The sequence below is a fragment of the Caenorhabditis elegans genome, chromosome IV, assembly GCF_000002985.6.
Source record: "Caenorhabditis elegans chromosome IV".
Classification (NCBI taxonomy): Eukaryota; Metazoa; Nematoda; class Chromadorea; order Rhabditida; family Rhabditidae; genus Caenorhabditis; species Caenorhabditis elegans.
The window spans coordinates 17,399,365-17,421,395 of record NC_003282.8 but is presented as its reverse complement, the minus strand read 5'-3'; the positions used below and the strand labels follow the sequence as shown (position 1 = coordinate 17,421,395).

The 22,031-nt window shown below is 32.5% G+C and overlaps 5 protein-coding genes and 5 non-coding genes across 12 annotated transcripts; 5 read left to right on the top strand and 5 right to left on the bottom strand.

The window, feature by feature from the left end:
- Positions 1 to 3,359: 3,359 nt before the first annotated feature.
- 21ur-11014 lies at positions 3,360 to 3,380 on the bottom strand. The gene has a single exon (NR_068543.1).
- A 192-nt stretch (positions 3,381 to 3,572) lies between these two features.
- Positions 3,573 to 13,166, top strand: npr-26 (G-protein coupled receptors family 1 profile domain-containing protein; the record flags this gene model as incomplete). 3 transcript variants are annotated; one of them, NM_001313029.4, is made up of 7 exons in its annotated part: positions 3,573 to 3,621; positions 8,049 to 8,166; positions 11,224 to 11,345; positions 11,821 to 12,273; positions 12,324 to 12,660; positions 12,704 to 12,774; positions 12,821 to 13,153. In NM_001313029.4, 7 exons carry the CDS (start codon positions 3,602 to 3,604, stop codon positions 12,975 to 12,977), a joined length of 1,278 nt encoding a protein of 425 aa, NP_001299958.1. The 3 variants fall into 3 exon arrangements, with proteins under 3 accessions (NP_001299958.1, NP_001299957.1, NP_001368541.1); NM_001313028.3 differs by lacking the exon at positions 3,573 to 3,621 and having other exon boundaries at positions 7,874 to 8,166; positions 12,821 to 13,166; NM_001380572.1 differs by lacking the exon at positions 3,573 to 3,621 and having other exon boundaries at positions 8,056 to 8,166; positions 12,821 to 12,977.
- On the top strand, positions 7,525 to 7,545 carry 21ur-13216. Its single transcript, NR_068542.1, has one exon.
- On the bottom strand, positions 10,076 to 10,096 carry 21ur-13661. Its single transcript, NR_068541.1, has one exon.
- 21ur-11618 lies at positions 10,855 to 10,875 on the bottom strand. Its single transcript, NR_068540.1, has one exon.
- A 638-nt stretch (positions 13,167 to 13,804) lies between the features above and the next one.
- On the top strand, positions 13,805 to 14,080 carry T02D1.9 (uncharacterized protein; the record flags this gene model as incomplete). The annotated part of the gene is made up of 1 exon (NM_001307297.3): positions 13,805 to 14,080. The coding sequence occupies one exon, from the start codon at positions 13,805 to 13,807 to the stop codon at positions 14,078 to 14,080; it is 276 nt and encodes a 91-aa protein (NP_001294226.1).
- A 190-nt stretch (positions 14,081 to 14,270) lies between these two features.
- T02D1.7 (uncharacterized protein) lies at positions 14,271 to 14,495 on the top strand (the record flags this gene model as incomplete). The annotated part of the gene is made up of 1 exon (NM_001306750.3): positions 14,271 to 14,495. The coding sequence occupies one exon, from the start codon at positions 14,271 to 14,273 to the stop codon at positions 14,493 to 14,495; it is 225 nt and encodes a 74-aa protein (NP_001293679.1).
- On the bottom strand, positions 14,352 to 14,479 carry C06A12.17. The gene has a single exon (NR_068539.1). It is a non-coding gene; the product is annotated as an Unclassified non-coding RNA C06A12.17 (non-coding RNA).
- A 1,270-nt stretch (positions 14,496 to 15,765) lies between the features above and the next one.
- Positions 15,766 to 18,941, top strand: pmp-4 (ABC transporter domain-containing protein). Its single transcript, NM_001306751.3, has 12 exons — positions 15,766 to 16,061; positions 16,117 to 16,208; positions 16,445 to 16,597; positions 16,652 to 16,800; positions 16,848 to 17,076; positions 17,123 to 17,303; positions 17,350 to 17,628; positions 17,682 to 17,779; positions 17,826 to 17,920; positions 17,967 to 18,248; positions 18,353 to 18,478; positions 18,588 to 18,941. Exons 1-12 carry the CDS (start codon positions 15,773 to 15,775, stop codon positions 18,817 to 18,819), a joined length of 2,205 nt encoding a protein of 734 aa, NP_001293680.1. The 5' UTR covers positions 15,766 to 15,772; the 3' UTR covers positions 18,820 to 18,941.
- On the bottom strand, positions 18,934 to 21,641 carry T02D1.4 (G-protein coupled receptors family 1 profile domain-containing protein). Its single transcript, NM_070703.4, has 9 exons — positions 21,534 to 21,641; positions 20,719 to 21,021; positions 20,518 to 20,669; positions 20,264 to 20,472; positions 19,900 to 20,047; positions 19,705 to 19,856; positions 19,562 to 19,646; positions 19,171 to 19,307; positions 18,934 to 19,127 (listed from the first exon to the last, which is right to left on the bottom strand). The coding sequence occupies exons 1-9, from the start codon at positions 21,618 to 21,620 to the stop codon at positions 19,060 to 19,062; spliced, it is 1,341 nt and encodes a 446-aa protein (NP_503104.2). The 5' UTR covers positions 21,621 to 21,641; the 3' UTR covers positions 18,934 to 19,059.
- Positions 21,642 to 22,031: the final 390 nt, after the last annotated feature.

Here is a 22,031-nt window from a genome sequence, read left to right as displayed (position 1 = left end):
CGTGTGGAATGCATATTTTTTGAAGAATGATTTTCAAAAGAAAATAAAAATTTAGGAAAACTCTTTCCGCCATCCTTCATAGTACGGACTCTAATTAGGTCGGGTATTCATCAATACGCCTCTTCATTTTTATGATTGAACTCTATTCTTACTCGTATCGCTTTCTGAAAGAAAAATGAAGAAGCTTGCCGTCGTCGGACGCTGTGTGAGAATTTTTATTTTTATAAGAGCAATATTTAATTCAAGTGTAAGTTCGTTGAAGAGTATGAGGAACAAAAAATTTAAACTTCCTCTACAAAATTCTAACATTGTATTTACTACTGAAATTTGTTTTTTTTTCGTTCTTATTTTTTTTATTTTTAACTTGGAAAGGCCATTTAACTTCAATGAAACTATCGTAGTTTTAAAAACTTAGCTAGTATCTTTCAGGGCCGGATTTATCTCTAATTTGTACCGTTATTTATATAGCTTAAAGATCATAATTCTAATGAACTTTCAACCTTTCTGAAACCACGATGTTCCTACCTCTCAGATTTTTACATTATTTTTTCCGAGTTTTCTGTTTTGGTTTTTTTGACTCATTCAAAATTCCTATCTGTACTTACGCAATTGAAACAAAATACTTGCGCCAGAAAGAAAAAAATCAGTTTAGTCCAAGAAATCACAAATATATTTAATAAATATATGAATCCATAGACATAATAAACCAAATTTTCCGATTCAACACAATTTTCGCCTTTTTAGCTTGAAAGTAATTTTATCAGACTGGAAGCAAATTTTGCAAATGTTTTTCAAGTCACATTTTTATTTGTTACTTAATAGTATCTATTATGAATCATCACGAAATTAATCCAAATGTTCTGTACAAAATTCAACCAGCTTTGTTCAAATATTGTAAGCCTAACGCAAAGTTTGGATATTGAACTTTGAATTCTGCGTGATTTTTGATCGTTGAAAAGTATACGCGTACGCAATTTGTCTACCGTATACCTGAACGCCTGGGCGCGTCCAGTTTTTTGGGATGTATGTATATAAAAAATTGCTGAAAATAAATTCTACATTTTTAGCACCAAAGCTTTTTCCGTTATCACGCGCCCAAACCTGGCCTACACTCAAATTAGCAGTAGAGCGCATTTGCATGCATGTACAACTTGCCGGGCCGTGCGCGCTGCTGTGAAAATGCTTTTGTCAAATTCAAATATTTTTCCGCCTTTTTTCAAAATTTTTAAGGCGTTGGTTGAGCTGAATACACGTGCACTTTTGAATAAGCTTCAGTCAGATGTTTCTAAAAACAATTACATCACACATCACCTTTCATAATTCGTAGCGAAGTAGAAAGCACTTTATAAAAACATTTTCTCTTGGGATTCTGCAAATTATATTTAAAAGTTTTCATCAGACTAGACTTAATTTTGAGATTTCTTTGGAGCAATAATTGTTGTAAGAAATTTTTGCTGTTTCTTTGCAGGTTTATTAATATTTCCATGATCATTGAGACGGTTTAAATTTAATTTTAAATCCAAATTCGCTCTTCAATGTGTTTAAGTTAAGCAGCTGATGTTTAAAACAAGCAGATGGATATTCAAAAAAATACTTCTCAACCATTTTATCGGTAGACTTGAAGCTCAGAGATGATAACACGTCAGTCTGTTACCTTGTATTAGAATAGGCTCAAACTTTTCAAATAAGTAAAGCAATTTTTTGTTCTCGCTCTCACTCTCTAATTTCTAAATATTTAATAGAAAAACCTATAATTAGTAAGAAAATACAGAGGCGGGGGATTTCAATTTCGGCACTTGTGACTCACTCGATTTAGGTTTTCAGAAAACTCAAGCTTTCACAATCAAATCATTTTAAAAAACTAGTAATTTTTATGTATTTTAATGTAAATTTGATATCGGATGTATTTTTATTTTTAGCATTATCAAGGTTTATTAAAAAGTTCCATGATCATTGAGACAGTTTAAATTTAATTTTAAATCCAAATTTGCTCTTCAATGTTAAAGGTTTCAAAGGTTTTCTAAGTTTTGAAATGTGCCAAGTTAATATAAAAAAATGAACCTTCATGCATACTCCTTCATAACTAAAGTAATAAATATTTGTCTAAACCAGAAATCAACTTAACTACATTTTCAACATTGAAAGACGATTACAAAAGGTTAAAATTAAGAATCATACTTTATGTGAACTGCATATTTCTTAACCAAGTCAATTTTCGTAGATCATTTTATTCTTTCACTCAAAACTTTTCTTAGAAATCGACCAAGAAAATTAAGTTAAATTCTATTTTCCCACCAGCTGGTTCTAGCTTTTGTCATTATAGGCTTCCTGAATATAATATTTTCTTGAAAAATTTCTAAGACTGAGAAATATTTCATTGGATAGTTTTTATTTTGATGAATATATTTTCTGATGTTTCATTCTCTTTCACATAATTTCGTTTGTAGAAATGTGAGTCGGCTTATGAATGAGTCTACGAAGAGTGTCATGGAGGCTTGCATTTCGATATCTAGACTTGTGATTTAGAAAAGAAGATAATCTATGATAAATAGAGATGTTATAAGGATAGGCGGGGGTAGGTATCCAGATGAGAAATAACAATTATGACAAAAAAACGCTTCTTGTTTTTAATTGTTTTGCTTTCTTTTTTCAGGTCCTTCTAGTTTTATAACCATTAAGACATTGAAATGAAACATGGTTTTTTTAAAAATTGTATTCACAATCAGGCTACATTGGATCAAAAATTTAAGAAACGGCATATAACTCTGATATCTTGAACTTTTCGATTTGAAATTTTTGAGTGATTTTTTATTTATTTCAAAAACCTAAAAACATTAAAGAATTTTTACGATGTTAAGATTTACCGCTCAAAATTTGTGGCACCCCAATCTAAATGTATGCTATTGAAAAACCGTGTCTTTTTGTGGGAATTTTCATTTTCACTATATAGTATGTTGTGAAAATCAGTGAAAATTTGAATTAAAAAAAAAACAAAGAAAAGTAAATGCGCGATTTTCGATGGAAAAAGTTCCAGTGACAAAAACTTTCTTTTCCGAATATTTCTTTCTAATTCCTTGAATCTTATAGTCCTTCGCCGCTTTACTCTTCTTCCAGAATACTAATCCATCCTCCCTTTCTATTTGAAAAATTGCTCCACTTTTGTAGGTCATTTTTAAAGTACCATTCTCTTGGTCAAACAAAATTCAAATATTTTAGTTGGTTTTCGTAATTTTTTCATGGTATGACTCAAGTGTTCGTAATTTAACATGATGTAATCCAACAAATGCTTTAGAATTTAGTCGTCTATATAATAAAATGAGCACACAGCCTGGTTAAAAAAAAACAATAGAAAATGGTGGCATTGTGATTATCAGCTATAAGTATAAATATTATTTATCATTTTTAGATATAATACTTGTGAAATAGTATGCAGTATCTGCTTGTTAAACTTAAAAAATGAATAAAGAATTGACAGCCTATTCAAAAAAGTACTCTTTCTCGCTCTCTCCTCTTTTTGAAATTTCTTTTCAACTTTGTTAATTTATATTTTTCAATAGACACCACTGCCACATAATCAAGATCCAGTGTATCCTTATTAAAAATGCCGGCTTCAGATTCGAGGTGAGTATTTTTCTATATTTTTCTCAGTTTCTCACATTCCTTTGATTATTTGATTCCTCATTTATATCAAAATTTGGGTCAAAATCTTATTAATTTGGTATTGCTTTCTTTCTCTTCATATCATATCAACTGGATTTTTGAAACTATTTGACCAATGCGATCATAGTATAAAGAGCAAAAGATACATTTTAGGCCAATTACTAAAATAGGATTGCTCGTGCTGCATAGGAGTAATTTAATGACTTGAAAGTCAATATTATTCAATTGAATTCAAATTTTTTCCCATCTATTGCTGTCACAAAATGAAAATTTCAAATCCGGTTTTTTATTATGCAAAAAAGTTTTAGAACAACTTTTTGATAGTATTTGTTTGCCAATTTAGTTTTGTACAAAATCAATCATTAAAACTTTAATTGTTTTGATTGTCAAAACAGGAACACCAAGACAAAAAGATATTTTGAATTTTGGGGATTCACTTGTACATATTTCAAAAAAACAATTTTAAGATTAGTTTCCTATTTTTAAATCCTTTAAATATTTAAAAAATTTAACGTGAAATTTGTTGCAAAATCTTAGTTTTACGCTTTTGCTAGAAATAACTAATTGTAAGCTATGTAAATATTAAAATGTGTAACTTTAAAATGTAGCAAGATCAATGAATAGTACCCGCTAGGAAAGTTGTAAACTTTTGCACTGATCACATGACACTCACAAAATGTCCGAACATATCCAAAAAAGTAACCAGAAAATTTCTTTCTTGAACTTTCAAACAACCCTCCAGAATAGGCTAGTTCATGAATGTTTCATAAAGCTATTACTGCATAAAATAAATCTATACACGCTAATAAGGAAATGACGTCCCCACTTGCGACCTCGTGAGGGAGGAAATTGCACATTCGAAATTGAAAATAATGATGAAACTGCACAGAACCATTCGGTTTTTGGTGTTTCAGTGAGCATAGAAGAAAAGTAATCAGAAATAAGTGGTTATTTTTGATCCTTTAAACTACTTTTCTATTTTGCAAAATATTTGATCGTCTTCCTTCTTAAAGTATCTTTGAAATAGACCTGAAATTGTTTTTAAAGAATCGTTTACCGAAAATATTGTTCTTCACTATTAATTGTAAATTTTGAGTAGGCACATTGGTTTGGCTTTTTTCCATACAAAAAAAATGTACTCAAAGCAAAAAAAATATATACTGAACTAACATCCAAAGTGTGATGATTTGGTATACTATTAAACAAATTTTTAAACTATATTTAAGAAAATTAGTTTTTTGATTCCAACTTTTTAGACTATTAACAATAAACATACCCCACCATTGACTATTTTTTGTCTTAAATTCGAAAATGTTAACATGTTTTTGAAATATTTTAAGCTTGAATTACCTTTTGTACAAAAAAACTTCACTGTCTTTATTTTGCAAATTTTTGAAAATTAATTTTGTGGCAATAATTAAAAAATAATACTTTTTGCTTGAATTACATTGAAACTCTCAACTTCAACTCTCAACTCTCAACTGAACATTTTTTTAATCAAAGATATTTTTGAAGAAAGTTTTTTTTTTCTTAAAACCTACCACATACATCATAAAATCCAGCGTTTTAATCGGCTTTAGTCGTTTCTAAAAACCCTGTTTTTTTTCTGTTGCATCACTTCAAAACTATCTAAAAGATTGTGGAAGATTCAAAACGTTTGAATCCCATGAAAATAATTGGAACTGTTTATTCACTTTCTCTTTCCTACCAAAAATTGGTTACTGAAGTAATTTTCAAATTGCATTTCCGAATTGATTATTTTATCACTGCCACGCACGCACACCCACAAATAATGTCATGCCGAAAATTGTTCAGTATTTTTATATGTTCTTGTTCCCGCTAAATCCAGCTCAATATTTTGAAGCTATTGGTTTTCTAAACCAATATATTTTTCCGAATTTTCCCGCGTGTATAGCTGTATTTTCACGTGAAAAAAAATATGTTTATAAATTTTACAAATTTAATTTATGCATTAATCAGTGACGCAATCTTTAAGGTGTTCTTTTTTTTTTGAAAATTATAACAATATCGCAAAAATTTGCTGTTTGTTTTCTCCAAATTTTAACAAAATAAAATTAAAACAATATTATTATTGGGAATTCAAAACTAACTCTTATGGCTTGTTCTATTTTTAATAAAACTAATTTCCAACAAAAATTATTTGATTCACACTAATTCTAAATCTCTTTCTCAATTTTCATTTTACCAAAGCTCACGAACCACAGATTAAATTTAGTTTCAAATCGTGAAACCTGCTGACCAAAATGATGTTGCATTTAGAACAATTTCAAAATTTTAACGGATTTAGTTTTCACACACCGCATTTATTTTCTCCGAAAATCATAAAATCTCAAAAATTATCCCATTTTTTTTCAATTGTAAGACTTCTCAGTTAACAACTACTATAAAGCTCATGTATTTTTCGAATTTTATATTTATTTACGACAATTCACTTATAATTTTCATTGTTTCTTAAGGTTTATATTTTTATAATAAACCTAAACAACAACCACTGATCAGATTATTTGATCACTAGCTACCGTAACTCTAAGAATTTTAATTTTCAATTTCACCCACATATCATAAGGCGTTTTTCCAACTTGAGAGAAAAAATTCAGCTGCCCGCCTCCAAAAATATGAAAAAAGAATAAAGACTCTCTGGTAAATTTTCCAGTTTGACATTCCCAAACACAAAAAATGTTCACCTGCTTATATCAGCAATAGGAAAGCTTTGGAAAATATAGGCACATTTTCAGAATAAGGAAGTTCGATGTGTAACTTTGAAGTTGTGTTGCTATGGAAACGTTCATAATAATAAGTTATTATATCAAGAAACAGTGGTTTTTAGAAGAAAAATTTAAAAAACGAACCTGATGCGTAACCAAAAAACATTTAATAACGCTTCTTGTGTTTAGAAAAAATTGGAATAGTATGAAAGTGTTAGTAATGGAGATTTAAAAAGATATATTTTTAACTTTAATGACCGTACATAATTGTAAAGTTGTTATAGAATCCTTCCTAACTTTTGTAATTAAAAATAAATTGCAACAAAAAATTCAAATCGTTTTTTGAAAACTGAATTCTTTTTAAACTTTCCGCTTACTCAGATGAATGACTTAGTTTTGATATTTTTGTTTTTTTAGTATAAATTAGAAAAAATATAATTTGAAACTTTTTTCTCAACTTTCAGAATTTTTCAACAAAAAGACAATAAACAACTGTAATTATCCATTTTCGGCTAATTTAATCATCAATTTTCGACTAATTTTAAAGTTTGAACAAATTCTATCGAGTTATGTTCATTTTGCTCTACCAAACATTGCCTGAAATTTTGACAAACTATGTCTCACATCAGAAATTCAAAAAATCAAAAAAAAAAAAGTGCGCGCAGCCATGCCATCGAATTACTCGGGCATCCTAAAATACTTAACACAATTCTCTTTATGATTTAAAAAAACAACTACATTTTTGTCAGATTGAAAAAAAAATAAAGCAAAAAATGTAGAAAACAATTACAATTTTTATAGTCATATTCGGCTATTACTGTTTTTCCACATTTTTGAAACAAATCGCAAAAAAAAGTTAACACAAAAACAAAGAAAAAATATAAACATTTTAAATTATGATTTTATATTTTTCTTAATTAACTTTTTATCGAGTTTTTGAACTAAAAAGAACGAATTTAAAGTACTAATTTTAGAAATTAAATAGTTTGAAATACGTACACTGGGTCGTTTTTCTTAAACGTTCAAAACATCATTCTATTATTATTATTATTCCTTCTTAAAAGCCCAGTTTTTCACTTAAAATTTTTTTAACAGTTTAGCGAATTCAATAATTTTCTCATATTGATAATTGAAACGTTGCCAGAAACTGTTCCTTGTCGATAAAGCAAGCGAAGTTTTTGTATTTTTATTTGCCCATGTTGCCTTTCTCGGTTTGCATTCTAATATTTGAAATCTCTCCCTTAAATGAGAAGAAAATCTGAGAATCGGTCGCTAATCAAAAATTAATAATCCTTCCAAAAATTCGAAAATTTCTCACGCCCGCTTCTACCTCCTCCTCCACAAACTTCAATTCATTTTCCATGACTTTTGCTCAATATTTCTGGCGTCGGGCTCTCCAGGACGCCGCACACTCATACACACCAGAAAAAAATGGGCGGAACCTAATCCAATTGCCCACGCCCCTTAGCTTAACCCTATTCATTTGCCACATCTGATTCTGAACTCAACGTCTCCTGAATTCGATTATCTGAAAATGTCTGAAATTTCGTTAAACGAAACGTTGCAACGTACTCCGCCACCACAACAGCCACTTCAACAAAAAAGTCTATTTCTGAAAATGGACGCATCTACGGAATTCGAAATCTATAGAGAACATTACAGTCGTGTGATGGCATCCATCAATGCGACCATGTGTCAAGAGCAGCCCGATGGGATTTTGTATTGTCCAAATCACACTGGTGGTCCCGTCTGGGTACGCAATGTCTATCCACCAATACAGGTTAGTTTTCTTTTTCTCAACGTATGATTGGATAAAATTTGAATAGAAACAACTTTGTAAACGCTTTTTGTTAATTTGAAAACTTATTTTGACGCCTCAAACAGTCATGGCTAATATGCAAAAATTTTCAACAATCGGTCTCGATACGGCTGACTTTTTGCATAAGGGTGTGGTTCTTGCTATTGCTAAAACTTATTGAGGTTTCCATAGATTTTTTCCACTTTTTAAAAATCATGTTGAGACCAAGTTCGGTATTTTGAGAAAAAGAACAGAACATTTTTTTCTGAGGTTCTATGATTCTTTTCTAAGTATTTTCGGATGTGATACGTATTTTTGTGGCTAGTTCTGTTATTTTATCCCAGGCACAAGTTTGTTTGTTTTTCCATAATGAAAATTTTTGAGAGATTAGGGGAGAGTTCGCAAAAATTATTGGGTATTCCAGCTAAACATAGGTAAAATTATATTGCAGTTTTGCTTATATATACGCTGTTGTCCTTTTTGAAAAATGTCCTCAAAGTCTAGACAACGTTTCACATGACCTAATTCATTCTCAAAGCTGATAGCGTGATGGAAATCTGTGAAAAAAGTAAAAAATTAAGTGAACAACTTCTCGCGTGACTAGATGTGTTTACGAGAAAATATTTTAAGAAAAAAAACTATTGAATGTTTGAGTAAGAAATGGCTATATGTATTTGACAATTCAAGATTTATTATATATGCAGACCCAAAAATTCAGTTTAAATCGAAAAAATCGTTTCGCTGAACCCCTTGTGGGCGGAAAGCAAAACCGAGCTTATAAAATCCAATAGGGTTACTTTAACGAGATGAGCTTGTGTCCCAGAATAGGGCAACATCTGTCAAACAATAAGAGTATGTGAAAGAGTAAGCCGGATAGAATTCATTTAAAATATGAAATGTGAATGTTGTGAAGAGAAGGGAATAAACCATAGGCTATTTTAGATTTACGTTTGAAACTGACCAAAATTTTGAGAACTTCCAGTTCTTTACGAAAATGAGATCTTTCCGTTGTAATAGTAAAAACTCGCTAAATGTTCTTAACTTTTTTCCAGAATCGCATGTGGCTATAGGTAATCATCTCACATCTGTTACGTTTCAGGCAGCATATTCTTTTGTTTTATTACTTCCAATTCACATGACGTGAAAATCAGTCGGTTGGTTCCATCATGACACGACGAAGCCATTTTCCGCAAAGTGAATAATAGTTTCCATATTTAGAGCTCTCTAGGGAAAAAGAAATAATTCTCAGAATTTAAGATTTAAATCTTGAAAATCATTTTCGAGTTCAAAATTGAATTAATTCAAAACCAAAAACTAAGCGTTTCACAAAAATTTGGGGTTTGTGAAGTTTGAAAATTTAAAATCTAGAATAATAAACAAAACAAAAAAGAAACAATATTTTCAGTCATTTACCCAAAGATTTGTTTTTTAAAATCGGTTCAGAGAGATTGTGAAAACATCTTCTTGGATCATGAGTAAGATGCAAAAAGAGTAATCATAAAAAATAGAAAACTTCGTTTTTAGACTTTTCGCCAGGTAAAAAATGCCGATACTTTTTGTTCAAAATAGAATGTCTAATTAAATTAGATGATTTTCTTGAGAATGTTGCCAACTTTTCTCATTTTCCGATCAAGCCGCCCGTTTCTCCGAAATCCGTCTATTTTTTTGTAATTAAATCCACTCTCGTTTCCCGTTTCTTTTTGTTCAAGCGGGTAAAAGATTCAGATTACATCAAGGGGGTGTTGTCCATGTGTGAAAACAACATTGCAAATTTTTTTGCTAATTGAAGCTTAGGGTGTGCAAAAAGTTGAGACTGTGTGATTTCAAGTGATTCATTCCACTGGTGCATTTTCTATTCGCAAAAATAAAAATAAACAGGAAAATTAAAATAATTATTTTTTCGCAGTCTTTATCAATTACCTAAACCCATTATGTCATTATCTCTTCTTTGAAACTTTTGTAAAAAATGGATGGCAATTTTCAATTAAAAAAACGTCAAAAAAGGGATAAAATTAAAATTGACGAGCAAACGAAATGAGCCGAAGAAGAGCCAAGGAGAAGAAAAGAAACTAAAATTAGACGGGGACAAAAAGAAAGAAGTAAATTATGTAGATATAGGATGGCAAACAGGAAACAAAGAATATTCAAAGACTTACAGAAAAAAAAACAAGTAAGGCACATATTTCTCTCAAGTGAAAAGAATACAACAGACAACAAGTTATTACAAAATAATTTTTCATAATTGAAATAGTGCCAGTGGGGATGTTGTCTGATTGTAATCATAATGAAAATAATTAAAGGCGGCCAAGTGTTGTGATAAAACACTTCAATAAACTTTAATTTCGAAAAAATCAGTCAAAGTTTGTTAAGTTGTAGAATTAACGGAAAATTTTAATTTTTTTAAAGGACAAGTTTGAATTTCTATAATTTTTTCATCCGACTACATGAAAACGTTTAGAATATGTGAACACCAAAAAAACTGTACTTTCGATTAACTTCCAAAATGATGAGTGGTGAACACTTAAAACGTTTTTTTATTTTCAAATGTTTTCATGTTTTGTTTTCAAATTTATAAGTTATAAAAAAGAAAAAACAGGAATTAGATAGACTAGTTTAGATATGAAAAACCTGTTATTTATTAGAACCGTATTTACCCACCCACGGGTGTCGTCATTTTTAATCAAATTCAGACCAAACGATTTGATTTAAAATCAAAATTAAATTGTATTTTTAGAACAGAAATTATATGTTTTACAATATGCAAACCAGGGGAACTTTTTTCAATTAAATTTCCACCCTACCCATGCTATTGTATCATGTTCGTGCATTTGTTTATGTCGTCTGGAAAACTCTCATTATGAGAAAACATTGGAGCAGGAAGTTGAGACGGAAGGAACAGGGAGACGGGAGTAGAAATCTGTTGTTTTTTTTTTATTATTTAGGTTACTGGTATAGCTATAACCTATAGGTTAGAGGTGACAAAAGAATTTTAAAATTTAAAAAAATACTTCATACTTTAAAAAAATGTAATATTTTCAGGAACTCCAGCCGAAAGTTCTCATAGTAGTTGTGGTTTTTGTGCTTTGCTTCATTGTCGGAGTATGCGGAAACTCATCTATCATTACCATTATTCGAGGAGTGGTTGAGGACAGGAGGAAAAGGTTCGCATTTTCTCAGCGTTGTTATTTTTTCATCTATTTCCAGATTAAAACAGTTTTGCGAATTTTTATCTAAAAGGATCTAATCATAAACTAGAAATCGATAACTTCAAAACCTAAACTAGGTCTCCACAAAAATTCAAATATCGAATTTATAAAAACTACATGCTGAAAAAAAACGAGGAACAAATTTTCATACGTCTAATTTTCATCAAAAGTTTTTTTCAATAACACCAACGACGTTCGCTGTACTGTAATATTTTCGTAATATTTTTCATAAGCTGCGTTGCTTGATAACTTTGGGAAATTTTTCCAATATTTTCGAGCCAAAAAGATAGATGTTCTTATCATTCAACGATGTTCTACATAATATTGCACCAATTTCTGGGTAATGAAAATAATGTGAACCATTTTGAAACCTTACGAATTCAATAATTGAAAAAAATGATTTAAAAAATTTAACAGGGAGTTTTTTTAGAATGAAACGTCATGGCGACAATGCAATTCTTTACATTGGAGCTCTATGCGTGTGCGACTTTGTCATGTCACTCTCCTTACCACCTGCAATTTTGGATTCAGTAATCGGTTTTTGGATATTCGGAACAACAATGTGCAAAGTGCATCACGTATTCGGAAGTGTTGGGAGAATAGCCTCAACGTTTTTGATAACTGCAATGTCATTCGACAGATACGTGGCTGTCTGCTATCCACATCATCATCGTCTACGTAGCCGTACTTTTGTCATCTCAACGATAGCCTGCCTCTCCTCAATCGCCTTTGTCCTTCTCCTTCCGATGCTGACTTACGCAAGTGCAAAGGAAATGGTTCTTCATGAATTAAAAGCTCATGAATCAGCTAACATTACAAGAGTAAGGGTTTTCAAGTGCTCTGATATGATGCCTGGTCCTATTTTCTACTGGTTTACTTCAACGTGAGTGCATTTCTCTTATAATGTAAGTTTGTATAGTTATGTGTTTTCAGAACCTTCATCCTTGGTTACGTAGTTCCACTAATTCTTATTGTCTACTTCAATCTCAAACTAATCAACAAACTGTATGCCCATAAGCGAGTACTTCCTCGTTCTGCAATTCCAGTTCGTCGTGTTGTAGTCTACACAGTTCTGATCGCAGCTGTATATTTTGTTTGTTGGACTCCGTACTGGTTCTCGGTTCTTTACGCAATCATCATGTCTCTGCTTGGAAAACCAACCACAAATTCCGAATGGGTGCTATTTGCCATTTATTGTGTTCATTTATTGCCATATTTTGGTTCATCAAGCAATTGGATTTTATATGGATTGTTGAACACTCAGCTACAGGTAATTCAAAAACTAAAGACACGTTTAAAATTTTAAATGTCAGATGAAAAACGACATTGGAGATGATGGTCAAAGCATTATGACAACCAACGGAGTTCAAGATCTTCCAAGACGGTAACAAAAAGTCAATTTTGCCAAGATTTCAAACAAAATATTTTAGTTCAACATCCCGCCTAATCTGTGATGCTGGTGCTACGTCATCTCGATCAATACCAACCAACAATACTCCTCTATGGCAAAATGATTCAACTCTGACACGTGGAAATTCTGATACAAGTATGGTCTTCTATCAGGATACCGAACAAACACATCTCTAAACAGATCTCTCTGTGAATTAATGCGTTTTAAAATAAATCCCATCGATCTCTCATATCTTTGATCTCAATATTTTAATCTTAAAGTATTGAGGTATTTTGTACACCAAACTTCAATTTATTTGTACTTTTTTTTTTGGCAAGTTTATGTGTCTGTGTTTGTTACGGTAAATGAATAATTACACTCGAAATTTTTTTTGAACTAATATTAATCTAAAAGTATTAGGAGGCTAAAAAAGTAGGCTAAAGGAGCCAAATTTTCAAACCTCGCACAGTTAAAAAAAAAGGACATAAATAACTTAACGGCAAGATGAGGTTGACCAAAAAAAATATTTTTTAAATGAATTTACAAAGTCGAACGATCAACATTATTAAAGAAATAATACATACCAGGGATTTGCGGCTCTCGACTCTCGGCGTAGCAGTTGGGCTCGTTTCGGCTCACGCGAAATATTTTTCAGCTGGCTTTCTTGTTTTGTTGTGTGACATTTTTCATGAAACAGAATTAAATTGTAGTTTTTAACACAACCGAATAAAAAATTGAACTCGGCTCCCAACGCAAGCCGGGAGCCGAAAAAATTTGAAACTCGGTGTTCGGCGTATTTTCATGCGCTCCTCAAAGTCAGCTAAGATACATACAGAAAAAATATTTTCACACATCTCCATATTTGCACAATTATTTGCTTCATACTGAAAATCTAATAATCTTTGGGAACTTAATTTTTCCCGTTTATGATATAATTTAATGGCATTTTCCCATAGTCTGAAGCAAAAAATTGTATATATTCTTTCTCGGTTTAAGGAACAGTATCCATTGGTTCTCAACAAGAATGCAATTTTTTCATATTCTTCTTCTCTCTATTCTTTCTATCGTCTTTATCTCTTCAGTCAACGCTGTTCCAAGTGATGCTGAAATCGAAGCAATGATGGGTCTTCAAGAAAATGTGGAATCATACCTGGCATCATCAAACATGAGACCGGAAGCCAAAAGAAAAATTCAAGAACAGATGGCCAAAAAACAAGCAGCTATTGAGAAGAGCTTTGGAAAAAAAAGATTGATTTCTTTAAGATTTCGTTGTGTTTCAAATAAAATTCATCTGCATTAAAACTTGTACAACAATTTCAAAAAAGTTATCTTCCTCTAATAAAATTTCCAACTTTTTGATGATAACGGTTCACATATTTTATTTTTTCTCAGTATTTATACTGATGAGAACTTATTCAAGGAACTAGATTCGTTATAAAAGCCAACTTTCTTCATTCAAATGTATCAATTCGATTCAGTTCATTACAATAATGCAGTTCCTCCATATTCTCCTCCTCTCCATTCTCTCCCTCATCTTCATCTCTTCCGTTCAAGCCGTCCCAAGCGATCAAGACATTGAAGCTCTTATGGGTCTTCAAGACCAGGTCAATGCTTTCTTGGGTGAATCCAACATGAGTCCAGAAGCAAAGAAGAAAATTGAAGATATGATGGCCAAGAAACAAGCTGCTATCGAGAACAGTCTGGGCAGAAAATAATTGCAATATCTGATTGATTTTAAATAAAGGTTACATGCATCAGTTTTGTATATTAATATAGTAAATCAACGTTGATTTGCTTTCAACCCAGATGTCATTTTTTCATTTCATTTCAGAATTCATATTTCAGATGTCAGATTTCGGATTTCAGATTTTGAGATTTTCTATATGTGTTCAAATAACTGCGTTCGGATGACACACTCACTTAACTCTGTAGTTTGATAAAATACAGTGTAATTTTTTCAATCACTCCACTTTCCCATGTCCCTTACTTTCAATTAATGACAATGTATCTAGAAGAACAAGAAGTAACACACCAAATTCTCGAATAGACACAGTATTACACATCTTGGCTTCATCTGTCCCCTATCTTCTCTGTTTTCACCTTATCAGAATCCGTTTTCTATTTTCTTATTCATTGGTTTCTTACTCTTAATGGTCACTGATCTTACTTTAAGTTGAATTCTTCCTCTTTAAAAGTTTAAATTTGTTGATACTATCAGAAATTTCGCATTTTTCGAAAATCACCACAGTCTAGTCAAAGATGCCCTTTAATGTATATTTTTCAACTGATAAGAGAAAACGATAGAAAGGAGGAGGGGTGGTGATGTGATGACATGATAACAAAAACAAGACGGTTTTTATTTTTGGTTGTTTTTATCTTAAGCAAATAATTAAATTTAGTTTAAGGCCCTCAAAAAATCGTTTTTATTAAATAAAACATGGTTTTTTAAACTTTATTTTGAATATGTATTATTAAAAGAAAAGCGTATTGCTTACTATTAAACATATTTTCTGAAGATAACTTCTCAAATTGAAACTAAAGCATTCTATGTGAGATAGCTTGTAGCCAGATTTCTTGCATCTGGGTATTTTAATCTTATCGGTACAAAAAACAAAGTACAACTCTGGATTTCGCAATTCAAATTTTTCTTCAAAATCAGTTCGGCCGGAACTTCGTCCTCCATTCAAGTTTTCCATTTTCTGAAAATGGCTTCATGAAAAACGCACTCTGTGCAGTTTTAATCGGAGTCTATTCTACGTTGATCTAACCAATTTATTTGTTGTCTTATCGCACATTTTTGCGTAGACAACACTGGTCGTTTCTTTTTCATTCACACCATTATTATATAAAAACTAGTTATTTTCTTAATAAAAACTAAACCTTTTTTAATATCGTAGATTTTTTCATTATTTTTCATGGTATATTTTAGCTATTTTGTGAATGTTTTCTTTTTTTTCAAAAACTTCTCAATGTCAAAAATTTCAGAAATAAAATGTCAGTTCAATCAAAGTTTCTGGAAACTGGAATAGATCCTGAAAAGCGGAAAAAAGCACTGCTCGTCGGTGCAGCAGGAGTCGCAGCAGTTGCAGTAGCTCACTGGGTTTCACTCCGAAAATCTCAAAAATCACACCATAAAATGGAGAAAGAAGACAGTGTTGCGTCCGATGGAACACCGAAAAAGAATAAGAAAAAGGCATTTGACCCCCAATTCTTGAAGCAATTGAAAGAACTGTTGAAAATAATGATTCCAGGAGTTTTTAGTAAAGAAGCTGGAATTATAGGTGAGTGATATTATTACAGTTGCAATAATCTTGAAAGTATAAACATGATTTTTAGGGATGCATTCAATAATTCTCATTTGCCGAACGTTTTTGACCATTTTTGTGGCTCAACTTGAAGGATCAATGGTTCAAGCAATTGTGGAAAAGGTGAGGAATTGTTTTTATTCAAATAATGAAACCCCAATTCAACCCATGTTAGGCAATTCTAATTCAAGCTGGTTCAAATTATATTTTATTTATCCAAAATGGGAAGTGAAGAAATATTTTAGAATAAATTCTTTAAAATTGAGAATTACTATTAGAAAATATGTATTGGTGCGGCTTGAAACAAATGCACCACCTGTGCAAATATTTAATCTCTTTTCAAAAAGTTGTATTTTCAGAATGTCTTGCAATTTGTGCTTCATCTCGTTAAATGGATTCTTGTCGCTCTGCCAGCTACATTCGTAAACTCCATGATCAGATTCTTTGAGTCTTACCTGGGATTAGCATTTAGAACAAGACTTACAAAACATGCATACAAGCAATATTTTTCTGTAAGTTCTAAGAGCACAATAACTTTCTCAAATAATTTATACTAATTGATCCAGGACCAAACTTACTACGCAGTTTCTAACCTGGATACTCGTCTACAAAACGCTGACCAATGTTTGACAGAAGATATAACAATGTTTTCACAGAGTGTTGCTCATTTATACTCCCATCTCACTAAACCTGTATTGGATGTTGCTCTAATAACGTAGGTTTTTTGAATGCGTTTTTTTTGGAAAGAAGCTCATTTCTCAGATTCACTCTTATAAAATTAGCGATTCAACGTGGCACAGGCCGCTCAACATTCCTACCATCATGCATGGCTATAATGGCAGTCTCTCTGACAGCAAAAATTTTGAGAGCAGTTTCTCCGAGATTCGGTCATATGGTAGCAGAAGAGGCCAGAAGAAAAGGACATCTTCGGTATTTACATTCAAGAATAATCACTAATTCAGAAGAAATTGCATTTTACGGAGGTCATCAGGTTTGTTGCAATATTTTTGGATGTCGAATGTGAAAATTATTTTTAGGCGGAATACAAACAACTTGACGGTGCATTTAACTCATTATATCAACAAATGATGTTAATATTTAAAAAACGAATTCCTTATATTATGATTGAACAGTTCCTTATGAAATATGTATGGTCTGGAACTGGAATGGTCATGATTGCACTTCCTATATTGGCTACTGAGTATGCAGACGATGAAAGTAAGATTTCGAAAACATTTCATTCACTTTCAATGATTTTTTTCAGAATCTACGAAACTAGAAGATCTCCCGGATCGGGGTGTCTCTGAACGAACCCGTGGGTATGCTACTGCCAAAACTCTTCTTTTCAACTCGGCAGACGCAGTCGAACGTCTTATGACAAGCTATAAAGAAGTTACTGAATTAGCTGGTTACACAGGACGAGTTCATGAAATGTTCCAAGTATTTGATGACGCGAAGAAAGGAATTTATCAACGGCAGACTGTTAGCGCTGGAGCCGAACAAGGTCAGAGAGGGGAAAGATTTGACACTAGTAAAATCGAAGGTATCCTACAAGCCGGCAAACTATAGAATTAAATTCAAAGCGGAAAATTCCAGGAATCATCACAGACTCCGAAGCCGATGAAATTATTCTTAACTCGGTGCCAATTGTGACTCCAAATGGAGATGTCGTAGTGAAAAACATGACATTAACGGTAGTTAATCCGATTTTTGTAATATACTTATGTTGCAAAATTTCAGATCTCACCAGGAATGCATGTTTTGATTACTGGTCCTAATGGTTGTGGTAAAAGTTCTCTATTCAGAATTCTTGGTGGTTTGTGGCCGGTGTATAGGTATTCAAAGTAATTAATTTGTTATTTAACCACTCGATATCTTCAGAGGTCACCTTGAGAAGCCAACATCAGACCGTATGTACTACATCCCCCAAAGGCCCTACATGACACTAGGAACTCTTCGTGACCAAGTAATCTATCCAGATACGACAATTCAAATGAGAAGACAAGGGATTACCGATCAAGACTTGATGACAATGCTTAGAATCGTGCATTTGGAGCATATTGTTGAACGAGAAGGAGGATGGGATGCCCAGAATGATTGGATGGATGTACTTTCGGGAGGCGAAAAACAACGAATGGGAATGGCTAGAGTCTTCTATCATAGGTATGGTTCCGGAAATGTTTTCCTGTTTATATTTCACATGCAATTAATTTTTAATAGTCAAAAAAACATTGGTCAAATCAGAAAATTGGAATTTGTTACTTCAGGCCCAAGTATGCTCTTCTCGACGAGTGCACCTCTGCAGTATCAATAGATGTTGAAGGAAGTATCTACCAAGCTATTAAAGATTCTGGAATCACTCTACTGACAGTAACTCATCGGCCAAGTTTATGGTAAGAGTGATAGTCATTTATAATTTTAGAAGTAACGTTACAATATCATGGATCTATACTGTGGAAAAATAACTACAGTTTTTTGTTAAAATTGTTTTAATTTTTTTAGGAAGTTCCATACGCATCTTCTTCAATATGACGGCGAAGGTGGCTACAAGGTGTCATCTTTAAACGAGAAGACCATTGGGGAGCGAATGAGCTATTCAGAAGAAAAACAACAACTCGAAAAGCAGCTTGCCGAGGTTCCCCGATGGAAGGAACGTCTTGAAGAAGTCTGCCAGCTTCTAGGCGGAAATGAAGATCATTTGAACATGACGATTGACACTGATGATAGTGAATAGGATTTGTCTATCAGTTTATCTTAATTTAAAACTTGTATGTATATACTTTTTGACCTTGTGACGATCCGGTTTTCATTAAAAATTGAATTAACGATTTTAATAAATATAGGGAAATATTCAAAAAACAGCTTCATTTGAGTGGAAACAAAAGAAGCATCATGCGATAGTGAAGCAAGTGTCATGGCATAGAGTTTTGATCAGAAATATATAAAAGTTAAGTTTCCAGTATAGAAAAAACGATTACAAGAAGGAGTCATCATTCGTTGAAGATTTCTCGTTGAGAAGATAGGTTTCTGTGCAGACCGACGCTATAAATTCAAAAAATTTGACGACATTAAAATTAAAACTAACATTCCGTCTCAGGCTGTTTTATATGAACCTGCTCTCGTGCCAACAAGTTTGTTCTCAACTTTGGATCAGTTGACTCATTTGAGTAATGTACCAAGGATCGAGGGGAAGAGATGCATGGGATCAGCTCACAGAGACGTCTGAATTAGAAACATTATTATGCACGCACTTTCGGTTAATCGGATTTTTAGTCTAGCTTAACAGCTTTTCTGATAAATCAGAAATCTGCCTCTTTTTTTTTTTGATTTCATACTCTGTTTGATAACATACAATTTATCCCTCAAGATCTCAGATTTCAAAAGAAAACTGAATATTCAGAAAAACAAACTTTGCCAACCATCCTATTAAAAGCAGTTTTGTTAGCCCAAATTATCTTGAAATTTTGAAAACTCACGTTTTCACCATTTCACGAAACTTGTCGGAAAAAACAAGGTACACAAAGAAAGAGAGCGAAACGTTGCATAGACCAAGGAAGACGGCTGAAAATGAGTGATGTTGTAGAATTATTTCAGAAGAATTTTCAATAGATGTGCCCACCTATAGTATTCCAGACGCAAATAGCAGGCTCGTTGGTGACAGCTGGTCCGAAAATAGTAGCATACAAGAAAACAGGAATTGGGGGAAGTTCAGCAATTAATTGAAGTCCTGTGGTGATTAGAGTAATCCGTGTCACACAACGTTTTTCTGCTCTGAAATTTCAGAATGATGAAGATAATACTATTTACGCCATACGTGAAGTGCGATACAAAATCGCTTCGCTTCAAGACCAACTTCCAAAGAATTGACGCTGCCATGAAGAGAAGCAGACCCATTGGGACGACAATAGCGAAGAGGAGGTTTGCAAATGTGTGGATCTTTTCCAGACAGATCATTACAAAATCTAAAGTTCTATTTTGTATTGTCTTGTCCTTGATACTGGCAATCGATCAAAAGTTCAAAGAACGCAACTGAGGAAGTTATTTGAAAAACTGAACAGTAAAGAGGCACTTCAAGATTGATGCAAAATTACAACAAAATTCGCGATACGTTTTTGGATATATATATCAGAAAACTTTTTATGCCTATTATTCGTGGGCCTTAAATGATTACCAATTACCTTCAGAAGCGTGAATTGTCGGTATAACGCGGTTGCAATGTGTGCTCAATGTAACACTTCGATTGAACTTATACATCAATGCCAATAAGGCACCAACAACAAGAATAATGAAATAGCTTCGTGAGAGATTTCTCTTGGTGCAAAGACTTTTTGAGTGGGACGGGAAAAACACGTGAAGATAACACTCTGCGGTCATAAGCACAGTTAACCTAGAAACATTGTAAGCGTTTAGAAAAATTGAATAGCTAACTCACCACATAGCACAAAATCCAAAAAGGTTGACAAAATAGATCTGATACGGATAGTAAACCCAATATATTTCGTTTATATGTGAATCAGAATCCCACGCAGAAACAATGCGAAGCGCTTGAGGAAGCATGCATATTAGAGTCAGCGAGTTCATAAGCTAAAACTATGTTTTAAAATAACAATTTCCAATTTTGAATCCTTCTTACCAGTCTTGTGCACAACATTCTGATGGCAATATAGTATTTAATGTGATCCGAATTATAGATCAACAAGTTTACGACGTTTCCGAACAGCGCCAAGAGAAATACAAAAATGAAACCGTAACCTACAAGCCACGTGTACAGCTGTCGGTTTTCACACAAGTTAGCTATGCGATCACATTCCTCTTGTTGGATTCTACTGAAACGATCAAGCATTTCTGTGAGCGGATCATCTGTAGCTTCTTCTTGAGACGAAATCGACGTGGAACTGGAATTGATGGACACAGTTGCCACGTGAAACATGAGGCGCTGAAACTTTGGAAAGTTAAACATACTTAATATTCTTTCTGCTCATATGCATGTTGATATTAGTGTGTTTTCTTCCAAAATTCAATATATTTCGAGATATATTGCACACAAATTTTGAAGGAGATTTCTCTAAATTGTCAATGTTTAAAAATATAAAAATCTAAATTTCTGATATTTTAAAATTGTTCATGAAACATTATTTATTATATCACTTTGGAACAGTATTCCCCTTTGGAACAGTATTCCCCTTTGGAACAGTATTGTTCACAATGTACCAACATTCCTTTCCCCCTCCCAGTTTATGAACCTCATAAACCAACAAATCTCATTCTTTTAAATTTCTCGTTGATTTATCCTCTTCTGTCAAATAGTATTTACTTTTCATACTTAAGATGGACTCTGACGGGTCTTTCTTATTTTATGTGTTATTCGATTTTCCCCGTTGATCTTCTATGCATTACATTTTGTTACTATTTATCAAATTTCGAATAAACAAACAAACAAACACTCACCGTAATTGGGTCCAAACTCAAAATCGGTGCGATAATGGATGGTGGTGGATCATCGGCGTCAGTATCATTGTAAACTGACGAATTCATTTTTCAAGCCAAATCTAAAAAAAACAGTTTAATAAATTTCAGCCGTTCGAATGTTCAAAGACAACAATAAAGCAGGGAATGATCGAGATGAGCTCTCTGTCGAAGACTCCGCCTAGTTGTTGCTCAAAACGCAATTAAGGGGGCGGAGTTTGCGTAGGATTTCTGATCGGTTGTAACTAGGAATTATGTGGAATTTAGAAAATTTCACCATAATTTTCGCAGAATCTAGTGATACCACGAGATAATATCTTTTAAATTGACGGTTACAAATTTCCAAAACATTAAATTTTGAGAAAAAATTAGTATTTTTCATTTGTTTTTTCTCAAAGAATTTCTAGAATCATTCAGAAAAGTCACGAGAACTGAAAAATATAAAATAAAATTGAGGTACCTAAATAAAATGTATATGTT